The 20,273-nt window shown below is 43.3% G+C and overlaps 1 protein-coding gene across 1 annotated transcript in view; it reads left to right on the top strand.

Moving 5' to 3' along the window:
• Positions 1-20,273, top strand: part of NHERF2 (NHERF family PDZ scaffold protein 2) — a 34,947-nt gene that overhangs the window by 5,388 nt on the left and 9,286 nt on the right. Inside the window, exon 2 of the mRNA XM_053471526.1 lies at positions 1,419-1,652. Coding sequence (XP_053327501.1) covers positions 1,419-1,652 — 234 coding nt within the window. The remainder of the gene's footprint in view (positions 1-1,418; positions 1,653-20,273) is intronic.

Here is a 20,273-nt window from a genome sequence, read left to right as displayed (position 1 = left end):
AATGTGCGTGCCTGGGAACTCTCGTTATCTTACATGGGGGTGAATGGGGAGAGTCTCGAGGTCAAGAAGTACGTCCTGTTTAAAATCTCAAGACCCCGTTGGCACGTTGCTTCATGGGATCTAATCTCCAGCCTGAAATAATCTTACATTATTAACTATGCATTATACAGGGCTATATTAACTTTTCTTAAGGACACCTGCCAGGGTTGGTCATACATAATGCATGAAGAAATGTTGGCCTTTCATCTCACCTATGGTTTATTAACCAGGAAAAAGTTTTGTAATTGTTTATATTTTCACTTTACCGAGAGGGTGGTGTATAAATAGAGCAGCCCCTCAGCAGAGGTGGTAGAGGGTAATACAGTGAGGGGATTTAAACAGACGAGACCCACGATTCTTTAAAGCAGGAGAAATTAGACTAGACGGGGCCGAATTCTATGTTTCTATGGAGAGTTTTGGATTCCGCTCTTTTAGAAAGTTCCGTGAGTCTTTTCCCAAAAACATTCTTATTTGGGGCAAAAGGAAGTGTTCAATAACCATAAAACGGCTGGTTTCGCTTGTTTTACGTGATCAGAGTGGAAAAGAGAAATGTTCTTTGCGCTGGCGTTTTTTCTTCTTCTTCTTCTTCGTCTTTTGTTATTTTTGTTCTAAACCTTTAACCGAGAATTGACCGGTGGGAATTTAAATGACGGGCACGTTGCCCAAAATCCAGAACAATAATCATTGTACCTCCAAAAAAACACAAAAAAAAACTTTTCCATAAATAAATAAGGGTGTATTAAATTTCACGGACCCCCTGGGGAGCGTCTATCGGTACGTACGACTTCTGTAAACAAAGATAAAGTGCTGCAGACCTATAAAAGACCAGCGCTGCAGCGTCCGCGGGATTTCTGGGGGGGTCACGAAGTAAGGAGAACCACAATCCCAGGATGTTCTCAGAGCTGTTATTTTTATCACCGGTTACGCTTTTTTTTTCTTTTGGTATTTTAATAAAATACAATTAGGTAACGAATTAAACGAGCCGCTGTTGCCATCGCTACTGTTAGAATTAGTAAATTTGTTAATTAAAACATAGCTTGTGCTTTTTGTTTGCCATGGAGGCAGCCTGTGGCAAAGCCAGTATTATCTCATCTCCGCGTTTTCCTTGCCCCGCCCCTTACAAAGGCTGTCTGAACCAATCAGCAACAATCAGCAACTTAACAGGGGATGTATGAATGAATAGGCTGAAGCGCTACTGGAGAGGAGGACGGTGACCACCGTTATAGGGCAATAAATGACCCTCAAACCCGAATTTATACCACTTGTGGTTCTATAACTGGTGCAGTACTCGGGAAGCATCTTCTGTGACCGCAGGCCGCATTGTTACTATTACTTGAGACACGTCAGACAGTCTTACGCTTTCTTCTCTCTCTGCCCAGGTGGTCCAGCGTATTAAAGCCATGGAGAACGAGACGCGGTTGCTGGTCGTGGACAGGGAGACGGATGAACGTTTGCGCCGTAAAGAGAATTCCTCGTCTGAGTCCCAGGACAACTCCAGCGCTCCCCCCACGCCCTCCATCGGGAACAACAATGGAGAGGTCTGGAAAGGCAAGGAGGACACCAGCAACGAAGACAAACTACAGAACAACCACAGCACGGAGAACGGGAAGCAGGTACGTGGACTGGAACATCCCGGGGCAGTCTACCCAGGGGTCTTCCTACTCTGAGGCAGTGGCTTTGTAGGGGCAGGAGTTGCCCTGTATGGGGTGGGGCTAACTGGCTTTGTAGGCAGGGCTATCTGTGGATGGGGGCAGAGCTACACCCAGATAGTATTTAGTAGTAGAGACAGTAGAGACAGTGACGTAAACTGGCCTAGGCCTACTGGATGACAGGTCCTGGGGGAGCAGTTCCCGGGGGGCAGGGGGAAGGGTAAATTCATCACCAAGTAGGCGGGTAGGGGGTTGTTACGGCTAAATCAGTCTCCCCCCTGCCTGGAGAACGGGTTAAGTGACCCAGAGACCAAAGGAAGGATCGGTTCACCCAGAGACTCCGGGTCGACCCCAGCGAGTTCCCAGCCATATTCATTATGATCCAAAATAAACTCCTGATTCCTGCGCCAGATTTAATGTAATTTAGAATGGTTCAAAAATGAGCAGCTATTAGAAGAGAGGAGGCCAGAGGTCAGGCTACAAATCCAAGGAGAGTTCTAAGCACAAGAGTCACTTAAAATCAGGGGACATTATTAATTTAAAAGAGAATTCTGCTGGTCCGTGTCAGGAATCGCTCACCGGTGACAGATAGAAAGGGATTTTTTTTGTCTGTTGATTAATTGTAATTGCGATTCAGGCGACAAGTTAATTTACAAATGTGGCTTTTTATTTCCTTCTCACTCTAAGTCCCAATTAATATACGTTTGCGGCAGCTCGTTAGAGAAAGTTCCCAGTCTTGTGATTTCTGGCATAGATTTTGCGTTGGATTTCTTTTTTTTTTCCATTCTTAAATTCTTGCAACACTTTTTGGCCTGAAAAACACTCCTGTTACGAATTACATTTTAACCCTTTCGGAAACAGAAGTCTGTATTATGTGTGGCCCCCACCTCTTGGCACTGGAAAGGGTTAATACCGTTAATGCCAGACGACTTGATGATCACGTCATTTCTCTTTTAAATGAATTAACAATTTCTTGACAGCGACACTTTGTCACAACACGCCGGGGGCCGGGTCTGGATTCTTTCTGAATCATCCCATGTATTTTGACTTATTCCCCCCCCAGCCTACTTCCCATCCCCAGGGGTCTGTTTTCTGCTGGAAATAAACATTAAGCAGGAGCCAAAGCAGAGCGGAGGGGGGGGTATCGGAGGAGAGCTGCGCAGACTTTCATTCTGTTTGCAAAAAGGAATCGGGAAAAGACCTTCTGGCATTAAAGCGAAACTCCCACCAATTTTACTACTATTAATATCGGATTCAAATGAGTTTTAAGTTTGTAGTTTTGCCCCAAAATATGTTTTCAGGCAGCTGCATATTAGTATGAGTTTTCATTCTGTTATCTGAGCCACAATCTACCAAACAAACCCCCCCGACTCCTTATCATACTGCCTGTGGGAAAACAATAGAATGGCTCAGTCTTAATCACCAAGCCAGGCACTCTGACTATCTAGGAATGAAGGAACGGACTTCATTAGCATTGCCGTAAAGCATCGGCTCAGTGTGGTGTTTGAGCCGGGAAAGTCACCCAAAATATCACATGACTGACAGCAACGGCGGCTCCAGATCTGCAGATAAAGGGAGTTTATTGGAGCAAAATGCGATAAAACCAGGTTTTATCACAGAGCAGTCTCATAGACCACACCAAACGAAGAAAGGGTTAATGGGCATTTTCTACTGGGCCAGGTAATCTCCTCGGCGGGTTATCGGCGTCCCGCAGAGGGCCGTGTACTCTGGCTGCAGACATAATAACCTCTTTCTGACAGCGAGGGTCATGTTTGCGGCCATATGCCGAGGCGAGTCCATTAAAGCGATGGATTAGGCTCCTGTATCTGCGGGTATTTAACAGCCGCTCTGAGCCTGGGGACGCGCCGAATTAATTGAGTTACAGACGATGGAATCGAAGCTATGTTTAGAATCTCCGAGGAACGCAAGGATCTCTCCTCCTGACAACATCTAAAGTGTGCATTATTACTAATTATCTCTATGGCACCGACAGCGTATTTACCCTCGGCCCCAGATACCCCCCCCCGTCCTTGCTGTGTAGCTCCAGGATATGACCTCATACCCCCGTGCGCCATATTGTAATGCATGGTATGGAGACCGTATGGCTTGCAGTGTAAATGAGCCGCCGGGGAGTTCAGAGATAACCATTGCAACCGACACATTGAGCAGGGATCTGTTCCCTCCATTCCCTCCAAGACCAGAATATGGCCAAGGAAGGCCAGTCTGGACTCCTCATGTCTGCAAATACCCCTGGCTTTGGCATCTGACCAGTTGGCTTCTGGATTTTAACACTGGCACTAATAAGGGTTTGCCCGAAAATATTATTTTCCGACCGGTTACCGTTAGTCTATTAAAACCTTCAAAATCCGACTTTGGGGACAGCAAAATCAGAAGTAGCGTCGGTGGCCCCAGTGATTACGCTCCAGTAATTTATCTGTTGTTAAGAGTTCTTCTGCGGCGAGTTCCCCCGGGGGGGCTTTCTGGTAATTTCGCTCTCCCTCCGAGCCCTCGCTGGAATAATGGGAGCGCAGGGCTTCGGGGCCGGGAAGTGTGTGAATTCTCATTAAATTACCGATACGTGAGGGAGGGACGCCGTTTTGTTATTATCTGCAGCCTCCGTTACACGAACGACACAAAGGAACTGAGAGGGGGTTTTGTGCGACTCAAAGCTTGTTGGAAATTTCTCTCTTTCTGTCTTTCCTTGGGTGAGAAACTGTACTTTTTTTTTTTTTTTTTTATATATAGTTTGCTTTACCGAACCTGAACAAAAAATTGGGGCTTTAAAAGGGATCTCCTACCAATTAGTTTATCACTAGTTTTAGATTACCATAGATTGGCTCAGTCTTAATTACCCAGACAGACTCTCTGAATAATGATGGCATATAAGCATATGGCTCCTAAATCTAAGACAGGACCAACAACTGATTAAGGTTTGAGTCTTTACAGCAAGAGAAACGGGCGACTAGACTGGGGCCGAATGGGGCCGATCTGCCTGCAGATTCCGTGTTGCTTGTAAGAAAAGGTGGATACTGCGTGCAATGAAAGTGGAAAATCCTATAGACTCGGTGGGTTATTATCTTTAAACGATACGTCCGCAGCACAGATCGGGTGCCGGGAGGTTTGGAAACCCGTGCCAGCGCTGGCTGTGAGGACGCCCGATCCGTAACGCACTTCCTCGTACAAATCAAGCTAATTATTCTGGAACCATTCTAGCTCCGGATCTTGTTCTCGGATAATTACAATTCCATCCTCGCCCAATTAATCGGGTGCTTCGATCTTGCCATCGGATTAAAATGAATATCCAGCTGACACCCCCCCCACTCTACTTGCATTTAACCCTTTACAGCCCCCCCCCCTTCCAGATAACACATTGTAGCCAGGTGGTCAGGATACCATCTTATCAAATTATTAAGACTGAAATATTTCTGGTCCGGATGAGAAGATATCCAACTGGTCATTATGGCTTTATTTTTTGTTGTGTAGTAACACAAGTATATATCAGAGAGCCACATCTTGCTTCCTCGTGAAGCACCTGGGCATCGGGATCTATTAGGATCATAAGGTTTGCATTAAAGGACCGACGAATGATTAAGGTGCTGGTTCCGTCATTCTCACTTCTCTCCTGAAGCGTAAGTGGAACAGAAGCCAAAATACTCCAGGGAGACCAGACAGCAAAGGGTGTTTGTTTAAATATCTGTAAAACAAAAAGGAAACGAGATTCCGTATCACCCAAGAGACGTTTCACCCAATTTCTTTAGCATTTCACTCTCTGCTGTCTCTTAAACTTATCATGTAACAACTAGACAGTCAACGGTCGTCAGATCTGTAAACTCGGCCCATGACGCCAAAGATTAAATATAAAGATTTCTTTTAAATGAATAATAAACGTTAAGAATAACCTCACTGATTATGTTTATAGATTAATGGAATTTATAGAAAATTGTGGGTATTTTTGATTTTTTTTATATATATCTTCTATTTTTTTTTTTCGGGTTAAGCTGGCAGTTTCTGATACCGTTATAATGCAAACATGTTATGTTTTTTTTTACCCTTCGCCGTCTCAGTTTTTGCCTCAATCTCGGGGTGAAGGGGCAGATTCTCAGGGTCACGCAGTCTGGAGCCGACTCCTTCCTATTCCACATTGCTGTGGTCATGTTGGTGCTATATAAAACAATGAATAATAATATACAAGATTCCCAATTAGTATGTTATGGTTGATATCCCTGCTTGAATGCAGGTGACTCTATTAAGTGTATCTTTAAATAAGGACAAGTCAAGGTTTCCATGGGAACGGGTAATGGAGGCATTTGGGTCCCACATTTCACGATGGGCTATTGACGGGTTAATATTTGAAGAGTCTCAGGGTCAAGAAGCCTCCAAGGGTGGATTTGTTGGTCAAGAGACTCAAACAAGAGAGAGTCTTAAGGCTGTCCGGTCCACGTGCCACAAGCTATCGAGCTACCAAAGAAAAGGACCTCCTTGACCTCTAGAAACCACTGAAACGGAGGTCGATTGTGGATAACGCTCGTTTTAAACGAGGATATATAAATACATTTGGATTATTTCGATGGATACATATTTTCCATCTCCGTTTTTACCCATAAGACCCCTGATTACTGATGGCCCGAAATATTTTCATTGTTACTTTTTACATGCAGAGTTCTAGATTGGATCTGGGAGAAGTTGGCCTCCCATTCCGGTCAGGATTGGGTGGTGCACCTTTAGATAATCGACTGGGGAGGAAAGACAGCTTTATTGGCCAAAGAAACAGAGCTGGCTCTTATCCAGAACTCCGATCTTATCCCCGGTGAAGCCGTGGCCATTGTGTGAGTGGAAACGAGGAGTCTTTATTCCAGTTCTGAATTGTGAAGGAGACAGGCCTTTATCTGATATGGACAGAAATGTAGCGATCCTGTAGAGGAAACCACCCAGGTTCAAGCACTGGCCGGTTTATAGAATACACAATGATCCTGACCAGATAAAAGTAGTAAAACTTCTAAACCGCAGCCTAGACCCCCCCCCCCAATATAGGTTTTGTTTGAAATCCGCTGAGGAGGTCGATGACTCCAGCGAATGTATTTATGGCTTTAAAGATGGGGGGATGCAATTCCTTAAGTTCCTGTAGAGAAAAGCCGTGTTCAAGAGCTGTGGATCAAAAACCGATTGCGTCTTCCACGATCTGAAATAATGCAGAATCGGGAAGAAGCTGGACATCCCACCCCGCTGTCTACCGAGCGTTCTGTAGTCTGTGAGCAATCTGTCTCATTCAATACCTAATGTTCTATCTCATTGCCTACTGAGCATTCTACCCCATTCCGTTCTCCACATTCTACCCCACAGTCTTTGAGCAATCTCTCATTAAATGCTGATCATTCTCCCCCATTCCGTTCTTGGCATTGTACCCCATTATCTACTGGGCAGTCTACAGAGCACACTGTCTCTTTGCCTAATGCGCACTCTATCTCCTGCCCCGATCATTCCTTTTTATTGTCTACTGAACCTTCTACCTCATTGTGCTAAGCATTCCAGCCAATGCGGACAGAGGGCTCTAACTGTTCTATATACCACTGCATTCTAATTCCCTCGGCAGGTTTCTTCTCCTAATGTCCTCCGTACCCTGCTGCGGGGGTTTCTATACAGAAGGTGCGCCCGTCCAGCACAGGGCAGGGGATGTGGACGCCTTCCCAAAAACCCAATATCCTGCCCTCTGCTTGTGAATGTAGTTGGGGGGAACTGATGAGAATTACGGCTTTGCCGTTGGACAACGTTCTAACCATATGGAATTAATTTGCCTCTTTCTGCCAGAAACAGGTCCCATAACCTTCTGGAAACCCGGCCAAACCTCAATCCGCGTCTCCTGCTGTTAAACGTAGAACCTCTCGTTATAACCCAGCAAGGACGTGTCATATATTTTATAGACCTGTTCCAGTTATCCAGGTTTTCCTCCTCAAATTCCTAAACATTTAAAAAAGGCGTGATAGCATACAGCTTAAAGCTCATGTATTCATGTGACAAATAATGCCAACGTATGCTGATAATAATAATTTAAAAAAACCCATAAAAAACTGGTTTTTAATCCATTAACAAAAAGTTAATAAAATTTTTCCCAATGCCAGCTCTCTGTGGGATTAGTTTGACATTTTTATTAATTATAATAATATAATTAATTATTCCCATGACATATTTTTTATTTTCACTTTAACATAACATTACGTTGTTGTAGGTGTGATGACGTATTAATACTTGGCATGGCGCTAACGCTGTGCGGTTTGTATTTGTTCATCTGCTTTACGGACACATCAAATGATATTCATATAAAGACCTTTTGTGGCTTATCCCGTAAGCGCGTCCCCCCGTGACACCGGTGCGTTCGGTGTTTACTATCAATTTGTTTACAGTGTAAACTCGGATTGGAAGAGGCTCCGTGGATTGCCTGGAGCCATCGGATGCGGATCTGGCATCTGTCGGCTACAATGTTTCGTGTATCTAATGTCTTGTGATTTCTATAAACTTGGTGCGTGGAGGAGTGAAGAATTAGTGGAATCTAGAAGCTTTTATGAAATCCTCCCAGTGCGATATCTCTAATATTATACTCCCCATAATTCTATTATTATTATTATTAATCTGTATTTATATTTCTTTGTTTTATATTAGCCTCTACCACATCTGCTGGGAGTTTGTTCTGCTTATACATAACCTTCACTTTGAGGTTAATACATTCTAAATTACATCTCGACCCCTGACTCTTTCATTTTAGCCCTCTGACCTCTTGTCACCCTAATCATAATGTCCCTTTTGAACGGGTGACCAGAAATTACATTTATTAACAATTCTAACCTCTCTGTGCTGGGGGGGGTATCGATCTCGTTTGGCCCCTGATTAAGAGCAATCAAAAGGTTGGGCTTTAGGTAAAAAAATATTTGGAACGTCATTCTAAGCCAAAAATCCCCTTGTTGGATTATTTCTTCCCCGTGGAGATGAAAGGGTTAAGCCAATCCCGTCGGCGGAAGAGAAGCGGCTTTCTTTTAATACATAGGGTTAGCGGGTCGCTGTGTTTTACCCATTTTCTGCTTGATTAAACAGTGACATTTAATCGCCTTTTCTCCCCATTGTATGCGCAGTGTGGGAATGTTGGGACTTTGTGTTTCCAGAGCCACCCAACCTCCATTGGGAGACCACGCTTCTCTAGGTCACCATTAACCATTTACACGGAGAACCGGTATAAAAACTATTATTCTTTCTAGAATAGTTGCAGAATTGAGGTTTTTCAACTGAAAAATTCTTCAAACATGTGTGATAAGGGGGAAAAAAATACTAGAATTCAGACAAAATGTTAAACTGTTCCAAAGAGCTTGCACTTTCCTTAACGTAATGTGTATTTTTTTTTTTTCTTCATCCCAGATGACTGCCCATTCTTATTTTTTGTAGCTATCTTCCTTGATTAGGGACAATCCTTTAAAAAAAATCCTAATTTTGATATTAGATATTTGCTGGCGTCTCTGGCCACCCTCGAAACCAGAAACATCACCCAAGTTGGACAGCTGGTTGAAGCTCTCAATAGAGATCTAATTAGACCAGAATTCGAGATGCTCGAGACCCCCATGAGTTTCTTCTCCGAGAAGGACCCGCTTGGCCATTCTCAAAAACATATTCATAAGGGGTTCCGGATTCGCGACCCACCAGGGTTCTAAAGCCTGTCTATGAGGAGGGTCCTAGCTGTGGAAAGAGGGTGGAAGATATGTTGGTTCATTATTGCATTTTTCATCACATTACGTATATTTATACTGCGCCGGCAGAATATGTAGGGCTGATAGAATAGGGGAGAGTAAAAATATTCCACCAAGGCGATATAACATGGATGATAACTTTAACATACCGGTGCGGACGGAGAAGAAGGTCCGGCTCAAGCGGAAAAAGCGTCAAATTACCGTATATTTAGTAAAATACTGAAGAATGAATCTGGATGTACGGAACTCACTTGGAAAATTGGTTCCGTTTATTCCTATATGTTTTCTATATGTTTTTTTTATCTTTTGTCCTTGACCTCTCATTGTATTAATATGACCTGTGTATATACAAACGCTCTTGATTTTGGTTGAGCGGGGAAGGAAACAATGCCGTTGGATACATTCTGTGCATTTCTTTGTAACGTCAGGGAATGTACAATCCGGCTTTGGTTTACAAGACGGCGCTTGATGAATTAACAGCCGTACGTACAGAGCTCTCTTTGTTCCCCCGGCTGATTCCGCAGCCGGATTGTGAAGGTGGATACAGGTTTAATCTGGACCTTTCGACCAATGAAGTCACTAACCGGTGCTTAAGACATATGTAGGGCCCCAACCAGTCGATGTGTTCAAGGCCATCGACACAAAAATACGTATATTGTACCTTGAACAACGCATGCTGTTAGATGTTTTTATTTCAAAATTTAAGGAAGTAAATACAACCTGCTAAATCTTAGACAATCAGAAACATTCCGATGGTTTCCATGGTTACTGTTTCACATAGAACTTTGCCGAGTATTATTTCTGAATCGTCACAATGGTACAGTAGAACATAATTTATTTTTTTTTCGAGACATACTGGATTTCATTTAAAAAAACACATTTGACCCCCAACCCACCAATGGGTCCACAATTCGTTCCACAGTAGCTCCTTGTGATCGGAACCCATTTCTCCAGTTCTAGAACATCTTCTCTTCCTCTTGTGTTCTAGAATGGAGCACAAATGGCTATAGAAAGAAAAACTTTTTAGGTATTGAAGCATCGTTGGTGTTGGAATAATTTTTAGAGAGTCCCAAAAACCCTAAAGGTCCAGAGGTCCTCTGGTGGAAGACGAGAAGTTGAGTTGTTACTCTAAAGGTTACACCTGTAACAATTTCTCTTGTCCTCCTAAATCTTTGGTTCTCGGACCATTTTTCCCCCCCTCAGGTTCCAGGGTTTACTCCTGACTGTGGGTAGAGGTACGGAGACGCAGGATATTCATGGCTTCCCTTGTCTCATTTTCTTTGACAAAGGCTCCCAGGCTGTAAGGAGGCCGGTTTGTTTTCTGTTGGTGGAGTAACAGGACATGCCTCGGATGTAGGAAGAATCCACACCCCAGGAAAAAAAAAAAAAAAAAATTTCCTCTTCTGGGTTTATTTTTAGCTCGTGACAAAAAAGAAAAGTTGCTAACAATGGGTTCGATGCAATCAGATTAGACCTTTGAACCTTCTTTTTATTTTTTATTTTTTTTTTTTTTTTTTAACTTTTGCCTGTGGCACAACCCGTAGATCAGCGGTTATTTTGAGAAAAAACGAGCCGTATGCTGGTGACAGATATTTTCCCAGCTTGTAACACGCAGTGTTTAGACACGCGATAAATACACACTCGCAGGTCGCAGGTACTGACTGTGGTCAATGGCGTGGAAGGGAGACTTGTGTCACCAGCCCGCTGATCTTCTGCTGCTCCCACTAAACGTCACGGACAGGGGTCCCGGGTTCTCTCTTTAGGACTCAGGGGCCCGGTTGATACTCTACCCCCCCCAGGACCTCTGTGATCTTGTCAATTATTATGCACGCTAACCTGGTCCAGTTAGCTGGAGAAACCGTCTGATGCTGGCCCAATGGACATGTATCGTAGGAGCTTCTCAAAGCAGGGCTTTACAGATGCCAGGTAGCCGGGGCTCCTGGGTTTTTAGATCCGGCTCATAACTTTTTCTTCAGTTCTTTTTCGTAACTTCTTTTTTCTTAAGTAACTTTTTCGTAACTTCTTTCAATTGTCTTATTTTTTATCTTATTTAAAGATATAAAAAAAAAAAAAAAATTATTTTTTATCTTATTTAATTGATAAAAGTCTGATATATCTGTTGATGTCAATCAGAGGGGAATCTCAAGTGGATCCCAGAAAAATAAGAAGTCCAGTCTCTAATACTAACTGCTCTGTCCTTGATGTTTGCGGAATTGTGACTTCGTGCCCCACCCACATTATACCTTGGACCTGCCCACGCGGAGCATACACAGAGCTTGTCTTGCTAATGGAACGCCAGCCGCTTCGTGTACTGATTGGGTAAGCTGGCCAACGAATTTGGATAATTGGGAGGTGTGGTTTATAGAATAGATTTCCCCATACTTCCAACATTCTCGGAGATCAGGACAAGATAGCAATTTTTTGGGACAGTAATACAGCCAACCAGCAGTACATAAGAACCAGGGCATAGGGGCAGAATGTTCCCATATGCCCCGAGTTTAGCCAACATATAGTAGCTTAGTCATGTGAAAATTATTAAACGGATATTCTTTTCTGCTCTGCAATAAAATGCATTTCTCTGTGCTCTGCGTTCGGCTCTTCCTGGTATCTTAAGGTATTTTAAAGTTTATTGTGCTGGTTTTATAGCCCGAGTCTGTGCGCTTTGTTTTTTTGCTTGGCCATATCAATTGCTCCAGGTACATTTTTCACGTAGTTTTCAGCCCAGCAGCTACCATTCTACGAATTTTCCCGTAACGAAGGTTTTTTGCACCGAGAGTTTGACAGTAACAGTGACTACGCTTCCTTGTAAAAAGTGCTTGTAAAAATCCGTATGCATTTCATGAAGCTTCACACCCGAGGGCCACGCTCGGGAACTTCTACTTCAGATAAATCACCTTGTCTAACTTGATAAACTTCTATGTTACTGGTCTGCGTCACTTGGCAATGCAAATCCAGGAACATAACCTTTTATCTTTATCATGATTATCTTATTTATATATATTTTCCAATGCAAATTTCAGTTGTGAAAAGGTGACATGGTCTCGGTGTCAAACTCTGTGTGCCCGAAGGGTGCAATAATATAATTATTTCATACACCTCCCCCAATCATATTTTGTTTCCTTTTTAAACCAGTTGTAGTTTTTGCCCCATAATATAATGTTTCAGGATGCTGCATATCAGCCGTTTGTATGATTTCTCGCTCTGTTATCTGATCCCCGACTCCTTATCATAGTGCCTGTAGGGACCGATAGAATGGCTCAGTCTTAATCGCCCAGTTGGACTCTCTGACTAATGAAAGTCAATGAAGGGACAGACTTCCTTGTAACAATTATTTAACAATAGTTAAGGAGGACGTTCTATGAAAGCTCTAATAGAACGTTTGAGACTATTCTGCAGCAGAGGATTATGGGTATTTTAGGGTGGCTAACTTAACTACTCAATTGAACTTCAACCCAGATACAGCACCTGGGTCAGTTTGCCCTCTGGAATCCTGTTTATACCCCCCCTGCCGGGGAGCCATTCCAGCTCCCACCATTGTTGTTATTAAAACTTAAGTGGGTCCACATGTCGTGGAGAACATCGGGCCAACCCACTGAAATCGCAGATCTGACAGACGCCTAAACATCGCAATTTATTGGTGCGTGTTTTTTTTTTTTTAACAATTTTTAATTGCACAACCATCTTGTGAATCATCCAACGCGGAATAAACATTCTGCTGAATTCGATGGCAGATCTGAAACATTCGGTCCATCTAGTCTGCCCCTACCGCTTCTGCTGGGAGGCTGTTCCACTTATCTACCATCCTCTCAGTAAGGTAAAACTTTCTCGCATTCCATCTGCGCCTCTGACCCTCTAGCTTTAGGTTATGGCCTCTTGTTCTAATGTTTTTCCTCCTTTTTGAAGCTTACTGGCACTGTCAAAGATAGAAACGGCTGGACTTTTTTAAGAGTGCCTTTTTGGGGCAAACGTATTCATCAAAATCCCCTCTGGCCTGACGTGTGCGTGGACGTTACGTGAAGATGCCGCAGGTCGTTGGCACCGCATCACGTGAGGACAGGGAGCGTGTGAAGGCCGGGGAGGCCAGATCTGAAATGTTTGGCTGTTCATCCCCTTCGGATCTCGCAACGTTGTGTAAACACAGATAACCGAGCATAAATGTCGCAGTTTTATACGCCATCTGTCAAGAAGATAACTACTGGCCTACTGGGGGTTTTTTGTGTGTGTGTGTGTGTGTGTGTGTTTTTTTTGTTTTTTTTTTTTAGATAATCATGGTTGCGTTAACACTTTAATGGCCCGGTCCCATATTTCGCAGACATTACGAAATTATCATGAATTGAGATAAAAGGGTCACGTCTTAGGGGTCTAAATCCTCCCTGAGGACTCCCCGTTTTCTAGAAGTTAAGATGAAAAAAACAAAAGAAACACATATACTTAAAAAATAATAATAATAATAATAATGGTTAACTCTGATGAGCCCTCCAGTGACATCATAAACCCAGTTCCAAAAAAAAATGAGTATAGCATTTCATTATTAAATTTTTTTTATAAAAAAAAATGCCATTTTTTATTTTCTTAGAAAAATTGTTAGTTTACTGAGTTTAGTTTATTATTAGTTTACTAGAAATTTCCCATCCTTACATCACAAATACAAGAGTAGTGCAATCATTATTGGCTTAGAACTGACCCGACCTGCCTAACAGGATATACATTGACTTTTTTTTCCCATTGTAAAGCAAAAAGTACTTTTTTTTTTTTAACATTTTAGTACTTTCAAAACCCCCAAATTCTTCCGAGAAATAATTCTTCACTCAAGTAAAATTTTATAACTATATAATGTAATATAATTATATTTGCCGGGAACACTTAATTGTCATGTGGCATAGGAGAAGATTTTAAACATTTCTGATAGTTTGTGGAACATCACCCGACATAGGATAGGAAAAAGGGCAGCAGGGCGATGGAGCTCCTTTTGGGCTTAAAGAACCCTCCTTATGGAAAATGCAGCGCGCAGGGCTTTATTAGAAAGACTGGTCACGGGAGAAGGATCACCGTTAAGTGACGTCATTGGATCTCGCAGGGCTGGTGTCCATGACCAGAGAAGACGGTTGGGTTGATAGGATGTTAGATAAGGGTTTGGGAACTTGTGTGATTTATGTAATATTATGATTATATATTACTACTACTTTTTTAAAACCACTAAAATAGTCGAATAAAACTCCAAATATTTGCCAGAATTCCAGGTGGAATCGCTACTCGTTTATACCGAAATTTGTTGGCCAAAAAGGAGACCTTAAAGGGGCCTATAAAATTAACACTTTCAGAACCAAACGGAATGATTAGAAACACAATTTCCCGTACTGTTGAAAGCCTTTGTATGCATTTTTTAGCGAATTCATACATTTTTAAGGGAACCGATAATTCTCACATCACACGACAGCAGGCGCCGACCGGCCTTTCCGTGTAATTAAGCCTTTTTGTTGGGATTAAAACGACCGATGAGATCGACGTCTTAGTGGAACGGCACCTCTAATGTGTCTTGCATCCGCTACCTGGAATGTTGGATCCCGATGCTGCCGAGTTGCGTGATCTCCGTTATCAGCTGCTCCAAAAACATTCCCGGCGGCGGTGCTGGAGTCCGATAAGAGGGGCGAGGCCGCTTCTGGGTGATGTTCGAAGAGTCATCTCCGTGAGAAAAACAAGTTTAAAGGGGAGGAAAAAATACTTGGGTCCGAAAAGGAAGTATTGCAGCATGTGAACCTAGCCTGTCCAGATACATTACTTCACCCCCTGATATCGTTTATATAAATATCTATCCAACTTACTCACCACAGCCCTGTCTTTATGTTATGTTGGATTGTCACATACGTGTCCTGTTTGGTTGTTAAAACATGGGGTTCTGTGGCCGGACCCCCAGGAAGTAGATAATAAACATGTATCCGGCCGTTTCTCCTACACGGCCTACACATGTAAGAGTTCTCTGCCTTCTTCTTGCATTAAGATGTTCTGAGGTCTCCTTGAGGGTACGAGGTTAGGAAAGAAGGTGCCGCCTAAAAACAAAAATCCCGGCAGATCTTTACGTGCCGGCAAGAGAACTTTTATTTATATTTCTAATATTTCCTTCTGGACTTTATTGATTTGCATCTTTCAATGTTTTTCCCCTGCTTGGGATGTGAGAGACCCTTTCCGGGGGGGGGGGGACAGGAAGAGCTTTTGTAGTCATGTCGGAAAAGTCGACTTTGCTTAATATAGAATGATGTCCCCGTGGGCTTCAATGGAGTGTCTTCTTCTCTACTGCTCCATGACTTCAGATTCGGAAAAGTTCCATCAACGGAATCTTCTCGTATCTCCGTTGGTCGCGTGTTTTTGGACATTGCGGCTATTGTTTTGATGTTGAGGTCTCCACTGTCCCTTTACTGGCAGCAATGGATGGAGAATTGGCCCGGCCAACATAATTTGGACAACGAGCTCATTGTGGCAGCCCGCTGTGGGTCTATCTTTGGCAGGGCTGGAACCGGCCCTTCGGGATGTTTTTACTCTTTGGCCGTAAACTTTAGGGACCTCGGAAGACTTTTCCATCTGAAGGAGAGACCTCTGAGGCCCAGAAAGCTTACGTAACTTTACGTAACATCTTCTTCTGTGTTCGAGGAATAAAACATATCAACCTCAACAACGTAACCTAACAAGCTAGAAATTACATTTACTATAATAAGCGTTTCTTTCTCTCTTACACTTTCTCTTTCTTTATTATACTTTTTTCTTTCTTACACTTTTTCTTTATTATGCTCTTTCTCTTCTACATTTTCTGTTTATTACACTTTTTAATGTCTTTTTTACACCCTTTTTTATTCTTTTTATTTCTATATTATACTCATATTTTTTTTACTCATATTTTTTTTTTCCCTTTTTTAGTTCGCTTTAACAAACTCTCATTGTCGGATTACATTTGTTTTTGTTTTTTTTTACATTTTTTTTTTTACTTGAGTGCATATTTCGCATCTACCTTTACACTCACAATAATGTGCGGATCCCAAGGCTTGACTAAACGCGGGGTTAATGTTGTCCACATCCACACAGAGTATTATTGGGTAAGTTACACTTAAGAGGCTAATACCTATAAGGAATGTAGCTGGAAATGAATGTTCGTTGACAAGGTCACCGCCTGGAACAGGTGATATAGCAGGACAAGAAGATTAATTGTGTCCCCTGCACAGAATATCAGTAACCAGGAGCCAAGCGCGCTAATCCGAGTCTCACGTGCCTCCCGAAATCACGACGAAATCAGAAATAGGGAGAAACTGCCATGTTTGTTTTAATTCCTCTACCACCTCTGCTGGGAGGCTGTTCCACTTATCTAGCACTACCTCAGTAAAGTAAAGCTTCCTTACGTAACGTGGTACTGTTATTACAGGGTGTTTCTGATATAAGCCGCTGCAAGCATTGCTGTTAATCAGTAAAAGGCGCCGGCCTGGTTGTGATGTCATGCATTACGCAGAAAGCAGCCGGACTGAATTTGCTCTTCTATAATCTGGATCTGCGGCGTTATCTCCAGGATTAGTGTCTTGGCTCCCCGCAACGAGCCGGATCCTGAGAAACCAGCGGAATGGGGGGAAAAAGAGAAAAAAATAACACACAGGATCGATGCACTTCCTTTTTACGGCTTAAAGGGGCAGGCGCACTTTAAATATACACCCCTTTACATGCATGTAACAAACGTGTTGTTCTCATGACCGGCGTTTGGGTGAGGAACGAAACCCCTCATACAGCATACGTCATACCTGCTGCCCCCCATACCTGGGAACTATGAAAATGCCTGAAAATAGGGACTGCTCTGCCAAACCCGAGGCTGTTGGGAGGTACGTTAGTACACAAAATAGTGGCAGGAAGCAGCTTGCTGGAGTTTAGGGTTTAACGAAATCCCTGCAGATCAGAGCGACTGCCCTGGGAATGAGGAATAACGGCGCACACTCACAGCGGGATTTGTTTTCTCTACAAAAAAACTTTTTTCCCGAAGCTCAGCAAACCGATTTTATACGCAGAGACGGCGCTGCGGGAAAAAGACTTCTCGCTTTTCTTTTTATATATATTGTTTCGCTCTAAAATCACCGGTCATTTCAAAAAAATATATATTACCGGTACATTTTACTTTCATCTGATCTTGGGTAACTTTTGGATACATCCCAAGTGTCCATTTTCAATTTAGCCAGTCCCTCTTCCCTCCCCTGATGCCCCTTTTTTCTAGGAGTTCGGAATGTTTGCTGGGTATGAGGGTATCGCAGGGTTCTACGGCCCAAAAACTTTGTGTAGAGACAGCATGAAATGGAAACGAGAGACATCACTAGACCAGTCAGAGGGGGGGGGATCAGAGGGTCCTCACTACCTGCAAAAGCAGGACTGTGGGGCGACTGCTTGGGATAGCAGGGCAGTGCCTGAAAATTGGGATTGTCCCTGAAAACAGGGACTGTTGAGAGGTATGGTATGTTGGCATTACCTTCCACTATAATAACAGGCATTTAAAGTGTTAAAAGTCCCACATGTCTATTCTGGAAGTCATGACAGGGGTGGGCAGAAAATGGGGCTGGGGGCTGGGAATGGCTGTTCGGCGAGCGGGCGCTTTAATCCCGCCGGCGCTTTCCCAGCTGATTCCGGCCCTCTCGGAGAATGATTAACAAGAAACATCAGTCTCTTGTTAGCTTTGGCCCCGGTACAGGACATCAGTCACACGCGGTACAGATTCCCACCGCAAACGCTCACCTGTTACACGAAACACCAAACGCTTTGTTAAAGGGAAATATAGATTATAAATAAAAAAAAATTAGCACTCAATTCTGTGTTACTTTTGTGACATTTAATCATTTACTAAAAATTCCCATTTCCAGTAGAATGTTCAGCGCTGCTTTTTTAAATTATTTCTTTATTCCTTTTAATAACGGCGAGAAATATAACAACAAACATATTAGTTTCTAAACCTATTTTCTGTGATTCTCTTCTTTTGAGGCCGTGGAAATACATTTTCTGCGGTGGGCTCAGGCGTTGCTGAAGGGGTTAACCATTCCCGTATCTCATTTACAAGGTTAAATAGAATAATAGAAAATACTCTGTCTGACAATTATTTTGGTGGAGGAGGGAGGGACAGCGAGGTCAAACACGATGCCTCACTGATTTATTGCGTTTTAATCATTTGCGGAGGTTAATGTTAGAATATTTAACCTCTTAAGTGCTGGGAGGGGCAGCAGGAAATCCAGACAATGCTGTATGTGCTTACGGCAGCCGAAGAGGGCCGGATGGCTACGTGGATTTGCCAAATGATTGCTTTGTTGAGTCCGCGGAGGGAGCTCCGTGTCTACGGCAGTGCCGTTCATCGCTTTAAGGTGGAGCTGCGGCTTCTCCCGAATCCTAAATTGTACTGTTCTGTACACTAAATAAATCCTTTATAATGGTGGTTATGGATTGACTTCGTCTGTGAAGACCAAGTGATGTTAGATCCCTTAAATTGGTGGCCAGATTGCCCCACATCTAATAACTGGACCAAGGCACTCCGCTAAGTTTAACTCCTAAATCTTTTGCGAGTGTCCTGTCCTCTTGAGCCACTTTATATACGCGTAATGAAGTTAATGAGGCATCAAGAGCCAACGAGGTCCTGCTTTGTGGCTCCGCGTCCTTGGATGAGCGCCACCGCTTGAAGGTCTTCTGTGGTGCACCTGAGATCAGATTGTGAGCAGCATACATTACGTTGGCACGCTTCCTATGTTTGTTTAGTTGTCGGCCGGTGTACAGATTATACTAATGCCCCGTGTTAGGAACCGGCAGTCGTGCCAACGCCAGGAGGCTTTTCACCTGCCGCGCTTCCTGGAATCAGTCTGGTGCAGGTTATTTGGGAACGATACTTCAAAGACAATGGGAGATGTTTGATGGGAGACGAGAACTTGGCCGAGCGACCACTTGTGTACGTCACGAGCAGGAGAGTCTACGTAATTAACGTTTGTACTGCCAACAAATGCTAACGTGTTCCTCTACTTTGATCAGGGTTTGTAATGAGACAAGAAGAAGGACTCCATGACGGGTAAAACCACCCACAGAATAAAGTTGAGTGAGTTTTTTGGAGGTCCTATAAGTAGAGTTCCTGAGTTCTCGAGTATTGCGTTATATTTCCTTTATTGCAGTTTTGTTATGTTAGACAAAGAATTGTATATTCAAAATCGAAACTGATGTGCCGCGTGTGTCCCGGAGTCTCCATGTAAAGCCCGGCTTCCCTGGGTCTCCTGGTCACCTTTTCCTTTTGTCCGGGAGGAGTGGCGTTTGGCCGCATCCTCTCCCCGCCCGTGTTCTGCCTACTCCTTGCCCACTTTCTCTAACTCCCCGCCCAGTTTCCTCCCACTAACGGTTCTCTGGGGCTAGCCCTGTCCCTACATGAAGCCGCCAGAAGAAGGAGAGCTCCAGAAGTTCCAAGATATGCTCACCTAATGCGAAGTAATGCTTAGCTAGCATTCATTGCACTAATTATTATTATTATTATTGTTTTATATAGCGCCGTCAAATTCTAAAGTCCTACCCCCACCCCCCCCAAAAAAAGGGCTAAACTGTGATATTCCAAACTTATTGGGTTCAAATTTTAAAGCGAATATAGATCTTAAAATCCGCCCCGCTGATCCGTACATTCCGTACGGGGAATAACATGTTTCTCTGTACGCAGCCCGGATCTCTGCCGGGTGGCCGGACGCTGACTTTCCTCTCTGTGTAGAGAGATTTAATCGCTGATCTGGCTTTCCTCAAACACTTTCGCTCGGCTTCATCCATTCCATGCCTTCTCACACCCCCTCGCCATAAAGCACTGAGAATTCGCAGCTTGCTGATCGCGGGC

Source organism: Spea bombifrons, chromosome 7, assembly GCF_027358695.1.
Source record: "Spea bombifrons isolate aSpeBom1 chromosome 7, aSpeBom1.2.pri, whole genome shotgun sequence".
NCBI lineage: Eukaryota > Metazoa > Chordata > Amphibia > Anura > Pelobatidae > Spea > Spea bombifrons.
This window is presented reverse-complemented; position numbering and strand designations above follow the sequence as displayed.